This window comes from Labeo rohita, chromosome 5, assembly GCF_022985175.1.
Source record: "Labeo rohita strain BAU-BD-2019 chromosome 5, IGBB_LRoh.1.0, whole genome shotgun sequence".
In the NCBI taxonomy this organism is placed as follows: Eukaryota; Metazoa; Chordata; class Actinopteri; order Cypriniformes; family Cyprinidae; genus Labeo; species Labeo rohita.
In genome coordinates this window covers 18,202,209-18,214,586 of record NC_066873.1, presented here as the reverse complement: position 1 = coordinate 18,214,586, position 12,378 = coordinate 18,202,209, and the positions used below count along the sequence as shown (strand labels likewise).

At 35.4% G+C, this 12,378-nt stretch overlaps 1 protein-coding gene across 3 annotated transcripts in view; it reads right to left on the bottom strand.

Annotated features, from left to right (window-relative positions):
• The window catches only part of edil3a (EGF-like repeats and discoidin I-like domains 3a), a 197,681-nt gene that overhangs the window by 112,349 nt on the left and 72,954 nt on the right, over window positions 1-12,378 (bottom strand). For all 3 annotated transcript variants that reach the window (XM_051109149.1, XM_051109147.1, XM_051109150.1), the window contains one exon: window positions 7,507-7,635. In XM_051109149.1, the coding sequence (XP_050965106.1) occupies window positions 7,507-7,635 (129 nt within the window). The remainder of the gene's footprint in view (window positions 1-7,506; window positions 7,636-12,378) is intronic.

Here is a 12,378-nt window from a genome sequence, read left to right as displayed (position 1 = left end):
GCCCTGAGTTTGAACTTCCAAAAAGCAGTTTAAATGCGGCTTCAAACGATCCCAAATGCGGTTGCAAACGATCCCAGCTGAGGAAGAAGTGTCTTATCTAGTGAAACGATCGGTTATTTTCATAAAATAATACAATTTATATACTTTTTAAAGTCAAACGTTCGTCTTGTCTTACTCTGCCTGGACTTCAAGATTCAAGGGTATGTTGAAAAACTCTCATCTCATGTTCTCCCTCAACTTCAAAATCGTCTTATATCGCTGGTTTACCTCTTACCTTAAGGGGTTTGATCTTCTTTGCATGTTCACTTAGCAAAGACTGGGTTGGTACTTCTGCAGGGATGTAGGATGATTTTGAAATTATTTTTGAAGTTGAGGGAGAAAATACAATTGGAGTTTTTCAACATACCCTGTCTTGAGTCAAAATACACAGAGTTCAGGCAGAGCAAGGCAAGATGAGTGTTTAAGATTAAAAAGTATTTAAACTGTATTTTTTTAATGAAAATAACCGATCGTTTCACTAGATAAGACCCTTCTTCCTCGGCTGGGATCGTTTACAACCACATTTGGGATCGTTTGAAACTGTATTTAAACTGCATTTTGGAAGTTCAAACTCGAGGCACCATACCAGTCCATTATATGGAGAAAAATGCAGCAATGTTTTCCTCAAAAAACATAATTTATTTATGACTGAAGAAAAAAAGACATGAACATCTTGGATGACAAGTGGGTGAGTACATTATCTGTCAATTTTTGTTCTGGAAGTGAACTTCTCCTTTAACCCAATACAACAATTTTGTGTGCCGTACAGAACAGAATTTAACTTATTACTTGCTGAAAATTTTAGCCCAATCCACTCTGTGAAGGCTCACATTTCTCATTCAAACTCACATCACCCAAAAACACAGTGTGTCCCAGTGTATGACGAAGCAGGCGAGATCCAGTGAGTGTTTGATTTCACTGCTGCAAAATTAGTTGTAAAACTTTGAGGTGACAATTTTTGAATGTATAATGAGCATGGGTTTTTTGACATTTAGTCGCTGCTGAGAATGGAGATGAAGATCACTGAATTAAGGCTAAAAGAAAAAAAAATGGTTAACAATAAATGAACGTTATTCATTTTAAAGGGATAGTTCACCCAAAAAAGAAAATTCTGTCATTAATTACTCACCCTCATGTCGCTCCAAACCTGTAATTCATCTTCTGAACACAAGTTAAGATATTTTTTATAAAATCCAAGAGCTTTGTATGTTGCATAGACAGCAAAGTAACTACCATGGGTCGAAGACTGTCACGGGACAAAAAGCTCTTAGATTTAATCAAAAATATTTTGTGATCCAAAGACGAATGAAGGTCTTACGGGTTTGGTACGACATGAGGGTAATTAATGGCAGAGTTTCCATTTTTGCTATTCCTTTAAACATCATTCTTTTCTCTGTAATACATCCTTGGTATATTCTGTTAATGCTCAAAATGTTCTCAGACATTGCTAGTGGTCTAGTAATGCGATTTCATTTTCCCAGCATCACAGGTATTTTCAGCCTAGATCTAAATACATGGCTCAATTGAACTGTGAGCATCAAGAACAATTTCACAGCTGTGCGCATTATCTTTAGCACGGCCAGCCAATGCAACCTTGCTATTTAGAGCCAACAGTACTGGACAAAGAAGATAATAATGCCTGTTTCATAAGCATTATTATGGATTGAAATGTTGAGGTCGGATTCAATTACTGGATGGTACCTACAATATGTACAGTCAGCCGGTCATTATCACAAAATATATCCTAAAGGGGTTTATTAAAACAGAAAGCCCTGCAGGCTTGTGTTATAGCAATTTTAACTTGGATAAAGGGTGTTTTTAGGCTCAGTGTGAAGCAGATAAACCTTAGAGATAATGACCAGCAGAGTGTACACTGTCTCGCTCATTACATGGCTACTTGGTAAATAAATAAACACATAGACTTGAAATATTGATTTTAAAAAGTTTAAATTATTTTAATACACTGTCAGGAAAATAACAACAACTACAACCAGCCGATATTGACATACAATACAATATTGACATACTGACAGCAACCAAAATGCAGTTTAGGAGTGAACAACTTTACAGACGTACAAATGAATCCTTATGAATACTGAAATCATTAGCATTATTACTGAAAGCATTGTTTTCAGTCGTGTTTATTAAACACATTTTACTTATTTACTTAATATGAAATTATAACTTTTCATTCAGTTCTGTGTAACTGCTGCTCCCAACTAATTTCAGAAGATTACATAATGTGAAACAAGACTACACTTTAACCTTAAAAGGACAGTTTACCCAAAATTTAAAATTCTGTCATTAATTACTCACCCTCACGTCGTTCCAAACCCGTAAGACCTTCGTTCATCTTTGAAATAAAAATTAAGATATTTTTGATGATCCGAGAGCTTTTAAAAAGTATGTTCTAAAATGTCAATTTGCAAACTATAAATAGAAATCTTCAAAAACTTGCCGTGAGATGGCTGGTATAAACACAAGCATTGACTAGAGTGGCCATGTCACAGAGCTGATGCCAGGGCACCTCCATCGGGGTCATTTAAATTTCTAGGGGGGCACAAACCACATTAAACGGGAGGGGGTGTTTTGAGTGGGAAGCGTGCAACCTGTGATTGCATGCAGTTGCTGACACTTGCGAAAGCGTGCAAACGCTTTCTTATGCGCGCTGTTTTTTCGGTTTCACTTTCAAAATTGATCACGTTCAGCAAGGAGGGGAAAGGATGGAAAAGGGGGGCAGAGTAACTAATTTTGGGAGGCACGGCCTGCGAATGAACCCCCCCCACCCCCCCAAACGTCCACAAGTCCAATCATATGAAATACTAAAAAAAAATCAGTTATATTTCAGTTATGCCTACTACTTTTATCTGCTTCTTTAAAATAGCATTCTATATCCACTGGATTAGCGCTACTTGTTGCTTGGAATTATATTGACAGGTCTAAAAGTATAAATCAAATCAATCTCCTAGAGAACAGAGCAGTCTGAGCACTAAAACACAATATGTATTTTAAAGGAATAGTTTTGCAGCTGTTCTGGGTTTTGTCTGTTGGTCAATTTACCTGAGGTAATATATATATATTTCTTTTTATGTTTTATGCTTCCCTGACAGTGGTTTTCCTATTTCCACACTGATTCCAAAGTCATTTCCATTTGTAACAAAGGACCAACATTCAGCACAAGGTTTATTCTTGCTGATAAAATCCCTCTAACTCAATTTTATCAGTCCTATTAAGCCTGTCAGCAATTACAAAGCCTGCACATGGCTGCAACAAAGCCCACTAAGCTGTCATTCTTGGGGCTCTATTATCACTTTCCTTTTATCATTTAATTGCAGGAATTACCCAGACACTAGATTTGGTTACCTAATGTCTTTAGATACAGTATATGTGCCAATCCATTTCAACGAGAGGAAAAGAAATTGGATGCTATTATAGACCTTCAGTTGTTTTGAGATTTAACAAACGTACTGACAGAGCTGAGCTTTACTCAGCTTAACCGAAGCTAATCACACAAGGCTGATGACACGAATCTTTCAAAGCTGGCTTTGATAAGACATACTATCTCCTTTTGAAGAAACTGCATCTTTTGAAGAATGTTTATGACTGTGCACAAGGGACATCTCGTAAACATACAAAACCTGGTAAATTTCAAGCATCTACAACATTACGTAAAATGAATGAGTCACAGGTCTAAACAATCCATCAATTCTACTAAAATGTCAAACAGCCACGTTTGGTCAAGTAAACTGTTATTGTTCTTTGACGGATGGATTTGGCACTGAAGAAACAGTTTAAAATGAGGTTGCACGCATCAGTTTACTGTTTCCTCTTTCCACTACTACTTCAATCATCCGTTCCTTGGAGTACTAATCTCTTTGTTCATTGCTTTTCTCCACCCACACCTTTGGAAGTACCAATGTTTACAAGCTTCTGCCCACTCTTGGCCACCATCATCCCTTCACCTGTGCCCCATCTGTCATTATCAGTATTCTGAGTCTCATCCAGTAGCAGCAATAACCTATGCTTGCATCCTACTCTATTACAATAATAATAGACTCTAGTTAGAAGAGATGAGCTTCTCCAGAAGGAGTAAGTGTTAACTATTCAGGTTTAAGTCGTGGTAAATTGCTTTTGCCAGGAGATTTAACAGTTTTTTTTTTATTTTTATTTTTTTCTATATGCTAATATCACACATTCTATAGATTAAAGCATAGAGCATGTCAGTTCGGTCATACTTTATTTTAAGGTCCAGTTCTCACTACTAATTAACTATTATTTATGACTTTCACCTTCAATAAATTCATCATTTTCAGTATATTAATAGATAGAAAGGTAGATGTTAGGTTTATTTTTATTTATTTTTTTTTAGGTATGTGGAAGGATTAAGGGATCTAGAATATGGTCATGCAGACCAAGGCGTTAATATGTGTTAATATGTACTAATAAATAATTTATTAAATTACTTAGCACTATTAAACAACTTAAAACTTAAAATAACTATGAACAATATTAAATGTATTATATAGGAAACACATCCTTGTTTCAGTTCATTTAGCAATAATTATTAAATCTATGCAGTGCCTTTACAGGATCTGCAAAAAACAAAATGTTACACGATAATGGATGCAATTTATTCAGCTATTTCTAAAAATCTGAGAAGGCACTGTGAATAGCTATTATTCTCTAGGATGGCACTACTGCACACAGCAATCACTTCGCTTGACACACTTACGGTTTTATTGTGACACTCAGGATGTGGGATTTTACAAATTTGAACTTATGAATCCAATTAAGTATAATTACATGCGAAGTATAAAAGCATCTTTATCACTGACCTAAATTTTGATGAACACTGTTGAGCGGACATGAGGCTAAAGTCATTGAAAGATGTGCCTAGCATCTTATTAAGTCTCTTTTTTTATTTCAGAAAAAAATCCAACAGTGTGACATCTTAAGCATGTCGACATAAAAATCTTTAAATCTGACTTCTACAGTCAAACGTTTTGTTATGCTGCATTAACTACCATAAGCCTGCTGGAAATGCAACTGCTGGGACATTTGCTACCAAATCACAATACTAACACTGTAACAATTCATTTTTCAGCCTCACATAGTTCTCTTTTTCATCTAGTTTAACATCATGAACTAAAGTAACTAAAACAAAAATTAAAATAGAAACGAATGAATGAATGAATAAGGTAAATACAGAAATGAAAACTAATTCATAAATACATATAGTAGTATGTCAATGATACAGCATTTAATGGTTTCCATACATTTTGATTGCAAAATCTCCCATATGTCAACTGATTGCAAAGTAAAGGAGACAATTAAAAGGAACCCCTGGGTTAAAAAATTATTATTACTGAGATAATTTTAAGATTAGAGAGTAAGACAGAGACACTGTGAGTTACAGTAGTAGAACAGTTAAGGAGCTTATATTCAAATCCCCTTTCATCTCTGGTTTATCCTCCAGCTTGTATCCACACACAATCATACACACTTAATATGCAAGAGTAAATGTTGATTTTTCTGCCTTTTTTCTGCTGGAGTAGTGAAAGCTCAGACTGCTTCTGACCATATGTTTAGCAGTGGATGAAAATTAAAGAGAAAAAATAATAAAAAAAAAAGTAAAAATAAATCATGCAATAATATCTGTCTCTGTTTGCTATAATCACAGCAAAAAGCAATGTGTGTGCACCTGAATTTGAGTTCATAATACAAACAAATTACATTAGGCTTATAAAATAAAGTCATAAAGATAAAAACACCTTCATGAAATTGGCATTCTTATATTATACTGCCAACTACTGTTTAATAATAAGGGCAAATATCCATAGATACTAAAACAAATGTATGGTATAACTGAATGGACATACTACATTCACCATGTTGTTATTATCATACAGCAACATTAGCTGTGTCGTTTCACTGACATTAACAACTTATATTAGGAGTCCATTGGATGTGCACTTCAAAATCTTATTAGGTAGGAATTAGTAGGAAGTGTTTTTGAATTGCTCAGTCACAGACCCTGTGTACTGTACAAAACCAATTAGTTGCCTAAATAACCAAGTGACAACATTTTTTAAGGCTTAAGAAAAGCCCTATACACCTACAGAGTTTACAGAACAGGCGTTTTCAACCGAGAGCGGCAAAACGTTCCGAAATTCTCCACTTTAAAGAAATGAGGAACACAAAAAGATAAAAAGGCCGGGTGGCAGCCAGTTGTTGTTAGGTAGTGATGCAGGTAGTGACATTTTTCATGATATAAGTGATTAAAAAAATGTGCTGCGGCTGACATTGAAAGAGCAGTTATCATGTTTATCAGGTATAATATAACATAGCTTCACAAACAGTATTTTCAACCATTTATAGTTCGGATATAAACATTGATGTTTAGCGACTGAAATAAAGCAAATCATCTTTTGAAAGTAACATTGATTAGCGCTTCAAATATTGCTACATTGTTTTGCCACTAGGTGGCAACAAATGACCGTTAAAAATTGTATTTGTCATTGAATCATTCATTCATATGATTCATTCAAAAGTGCTAATTCATTCAGTAATGAAACAAGTGAAGTATTTATGAGTGAGTCATTGAATCATTGTCAGGAATATGGACCTGTTTTGTTGTGTTTTCGCCACTGTTCCTGTTCCTGTGCTCCCTTATATGGTCATATTCCTGTTCTCGTTAAATTTGATTAGTCATTCTGTTCAACTGTGTTCCCTCGTTACCCCATGTATTCAAGTTTCAGTCTGTGTATTCCTTTGTCGGGTCTAACAAGTTGTGGTTGTGTCTCATTCCTCGTTCCTTGTGTGGATTACCCTGTGTTTGTGGATTTATTAAAGACTGTTTTGCTTATTTACGCCTCCATCGTTCATTCAAACAATTAAAAAAATATATAAAAATTAATTGAACTTAATTACAAATTTTTAAATAGACTGCTACAATTAATATTTTGTCACAGCCTCAAAAATATATATAATTCTCAATTTATCACAAATCGTCCAGCTCTGCTGGAGTGTCAGCTCTGCTGAATTTAGTGTGTAAATAGTATTGTTTACATTTTGGATGCTTTGCAATTACATTTTAAATATTTCACTTTTATTGTAGCTGGGTTTTTTGTTGTCGTTAAAAGTTTCTAAATTGGCACTGTATATTTACTTTGAGCATTCAGGAAGAAAGAATCTTACCAACTGTAATCGTGTGTATATATGATGATTATATTGACCGTGTGCTGAAAAAAACATAGATTAAACACAATCGCTGCAGAGTAAACACACCGTTAAGCTGGTTTCATATCCATGTGAAATTGGACGTGTTTACATAAGATGCATTCACGTGTACAAAAAAGTGGAGCACAATGGGTTTCAAATGAATGCAACTACAGTACTCATCCAGCATCCCATCTCTAATTAAAACTCAAGCAGAAACAGCGCTGCACAGTCACTGTCTAAACTTACTGTGTTGGCAGTGGATTCCGTTGAAGCCTGATGGGCACTTGCAGACGTATCCAATGAATGTGTCGCCCCTGAACGTTTCACTGATTTCACAGGTGCCTCCATTGTGACAAGGGTTTGGATGGCAGGGTCCTGTAATTTAGACAAAACAGAAATAAGCAGGCAGGCTGAAGTGTTTTTGATACAGTATGTAAGTGTTCACAGCCACATGATGGGTTAGATAAACAGATGTGCTAGAAACAGACATCAGCAATTTAAAACACGGCCTGCAGTGTAAGCACTTGCATCTCTGTCTACAGTGGTTCAAATAACGACTCCTGTGACATACAGAGTGGGAAAAAGATAAATGATTGAACACACCGAAGGAAAGGATGAAACGAGACAGAATCACATAGAGAAAGAGAGAAGTGTAAGTATAAGCATCGCTTGCTGAGGTCACCATGGGGCAGCTTGAGGGATAAATGCTATCATGGGCACTGTATTAGCTCTCCTGGCACTGTGTCAACACACAGAGAGAGAGAGACAAAGACAGAGAAAGAGATGCTGGATGAAAGTGCTGGCATTTCACTCAATCGTTATAATCAGTCAGAGAGTTAAATCGGAGCAGAAGCTAATAGATGAGTATGTGAAATGGTCAAAGTAAGGTTATGAGAGCAATGCTCTTTGACAGGATGCCAGTTTAATGACATTTTAGTAAAAGATGGATTCTGTAAAGGTATGACACATATGGCATATATTATGTAACTAGATAATGTCTGGCATATGTGCATTTATTGTAATGTGCCTTGACAGATTGTCTCCTCCAGCTGATTCTGGTTCCTCTCAACTTTTTTATCCCTCTATTAGATCGTAAAATATGAGGTGATTACAGACTTTTTAGAGTGAAGTAAAACTTGATTTAATTTAAGTAAGTATTAAAAATATTAAGCTGTCATAATTTATTAATAGAGCAATTATCTACTTAGATTGTTTCAGTTGGTTTCTATGCAAACTGCACATGCAAATCTCAAAACAAATGTTTTGTGTTATTTAATTTGAACAGTATTTCTATAAACAATATGAATTGTAAAAATGAATTTATTTTTGATTAATAAATTGTTTGAGCGTCTCTATTCCAAATGGAAAACCACTTTGATTTCACCTACTGCCTTGGAAAAAAAAAACTGTTGTGAAGTCATGAATGACCAGTCAAAATGCTGATTTCACTAAAAGCTTTTAAAACAACATTCCGGCACTGGACTGATTGTTCCAGAGTAGTTTCTAATCTCTTAGTCTTCTCAAATCCTGCATTTGCAAGTAAGTCAACCTCATAAGAACCCCCGGAGGGCCCATATCTCATGGCCTATCAATACCATACTGATGTTTAAAACATTAGAGGGCCTGCATCGGGTTGCATGCTGTCAAAAGTTGCTTGATGAAATTCCAGGGCAGTCAGTTTAATCTTTCAAAATATCAGCAGCGAGTTCTACAAGAGGGCATGGGTGGAGCAGAGAGACGTATTACAGAGAGATGATCAATGTGCTTCTAAGTGCAAAGACAGACTAAATGTAGATTGCTCAAAAGACACAAATTCCATTTTGGGTGCTAAGCAGAGGAGCTCTGGATGAGAGTCTTGAAAATGTTTGATTGTGTGACAAGCACAGGATCTTTGAGAGATAAACTATCGTTCAAAAAACTGAAGTCAGATGACTGATTTCAATACTGTTATATAAAATAAGTTTTGATAATATTAAACATTTGGTTGATGCTTGCTTGATTTTTAAAAATTTTAATGGTTTTGCACCTCCCCCATTATGCCAGTTTATAACGTAGACGGATAATAATGGTAGAGTAACAAGAGCAATTACTAGAGGAGTCTGTGCTGTACAATTTAGGCGTACAAAATTTGGACGGTCAGTCTTTTCAGTTAGAGACATTAACTATTGGAATACTCTACCAAACTGAATTAAGGAGTAGTACAAATTATTCAACATTTAAATATACATTACAGAAATGGTTAAAAGCAAATCAAATTTGTATTTTTTTTTTTTTTTTTTTTTAAACTGCCGTTATTATCTGTAGTTGTATGTAATTGTAAATGTTATTGTATGCTTATGTGTGATAATTTACTGTTTTTCAGATTTTTAGGTTGCCTTTTTATAGAACCTGGCAATGGGCAACTGATGAAAATGAGGCATTAGGACTGGCTTATTTACAGTATTTTACTGTTGATTAATGAGCACTGTCCCTATTAAATAAATAAATAAATAAATAAATAAAGTAAATAAATAAATCAGAAGTGACAGTAAATATTTAATATAAATGCATGAATGAATAAATGAGTGCTGTTCTTGAACTGCATTTGAATTTTCTATTTAACAAATGATCATACAAATGTAATTGCTTCTTCTAATAATAATTAAAAACAAAACAAAAAAAAACTTTGGGTACCAAATCAGCATATTATACTTTTTTGTTTCAGCTAGATGTCAAGGCAATATTTCTATTTATTTATTTATTTATTTATTTATTTATTAGTTGAAGTACTCAAATAACTGAAAACTAAAATTAGTATAAAATCAGTATTTACTAACGCATTATCAAAATCACAAGTTGTGCTTGGTAACATTAGTTAATGCACTGTGAATTAACATGAAGTAACAATGAACGATTGTATTTTCATTAACTAACATTCACAAAGATGAATAAAATCTGTAATAAATGTATTGTTCATTGTTTGTTCATGTTAGTTAAATACATTAACTAATATTAACTAATGGAACCTTATTGTAATCTGTTACCATTACAACTAATAAATAAAATAACAACAACAACAACAACAACAATAATAATAATAGTAATAATAATAATAATAATAATAATAATAATATAATAATAATAACATATTTAGAACTACATAGACATGTTTTACCTATAATTAAAGTGAAAAGAACATACATAAATAAATAAATAAACAAACACTAATCATTAATCACTGACACCAAAATAACACTGGGATCATGTGACACTGATATGTTTAACTATTTATCAAATAATCCTAACTATAAAAAGGTAATGGTTTTCACAAACATATTAAGCAGCACAATTGTTTTCAACATTGATAATAAGTAATGTACAGGTGCTGGTCATAACATTATGTCACATGACATAAACTGTTACAAAGGTAAAAGTTAGTGCCGTTCTTAGACAACATATGTGTAACAAAAAAAAAAACAAAAAAGTCACTCACAGAAAAATGTGCCACAGAGGGTAACCCTATCAACATTTGTGAATTCCAGTACAGCATCTCAGCTATAATGAGACTAGTAGCTAATTAAAGGGACACACCATGTAATAACCTTGCCAGAACTCTATTAAAAGTCCTCTGCATCCTGAAGGAGAGGGTGACAGCTATGCCTGCATTCTGACATGACGATCTATAACCGCACAAAGCTTTGTGACAGCGCCCTCTCTACCTCCAGAGAGATGGAAGTCAGAAGAGGGAGAGCGAGACAGCGATGGAGAGAGACGGTATGAGAAGGAGAAAAGGGAGCGGGCGAAAGGAAGGAGGTGGGGGGGACGTATGCCACATTTGCACACGTTCCTGAGAGACATTGCCAGGCATTGTGGCCGATGAAACAAAGCTTTGTCCTCTGTACTGTTCCCTTTTGTGGCGCAAGTCAGGGGGATCAACAAGAATGTCAGCCGTTGTTGGGCGGCTCGTGATTGTGGCAGGAAAGTAATTGATGTTGGCTGGCGCACGCATCCCGATTTTCCGACAAGTCACAATGGAAGCCAATCTATCAGAAGAGCCTGGTTCCAATGCAGCACAGTAAAAACCTCAGCGGTGGTTAAACACAGCAAATCGTCCGATGTTTCCTGTGCAATTAATCACTTTCTGATGGATGCTCCCTACTAAATTCCCAAAAGTGAATTCATTTTAGTTCTCAACTCAAACGTCATTGAAGTGAGACAGGTAAGCGACCCAAATGTGTTGCACTCGCTAATGCATTCATTTATGCAGATTGTGGGTAATGTGACTTGGATGGTATGGAAATCCTAAAGCATTAATATGGAGATATGGTATTCACTTGGTTGGATTATAATAATTACAGCTTTGACGTCTGAACCTTTATGGGTTTTCGCTGAACAAACCTTTCAGCCATCGATTGGATCACCTATTCGAAGTCCATGCAAATAATGGTGTCACTAAATAAAGCAACCGGCCATGATAATTACACACCACACCGTCTATACAGCATCATATGTAACAAACAGCCCACTGGATAATTATACCTTGGCATGCGAAGGAAGTTATGTAGGTGTTTTAATTACTGTTCCCTCAAATGATCTCTAGGTGAAGGTGATGGAGGTGAGAGGGGCACAGACAGCCTCTCCGTGTCTGAGTTATCATGAACAGATTGAGCTGAGCATTTGGGAGGCAGGAAGGTGAGCAAGCGGGCAGCTGGAGCTCAAATCAGACTTCCTGTAAAGTAAAACCAAGCACAGCAGCAGCACAGAGCAACAGTGAGGTCATGTGCACATGACCTGTATGTATCTTATGAGTCTGGGGACTGGAGAATGCTTATGTTTCCACCATAGCCAGGCATTCGTCTAAACAGCAAGGTCCAACAGATTGAGCACAAATTGAAAAAATGAGATTTTTTCTCATTCAAGTCCCCATGATATCAAAATTGAAGTTTTTTGGCTTTTAGAATGAATATAGCCTTAAGCATATCCATAAGTTAGTGTGCTCCAAAACAATGATAAAATTTGCATTTACAACATATAAGCATTCAAAACTTGCCTCTAATTTCCACCAATATGGATCAACTATTTTGATGACATCAACCTGCAATTCAGCTTCTCAACCAGAAACTTTCTGTCCAATCAAAT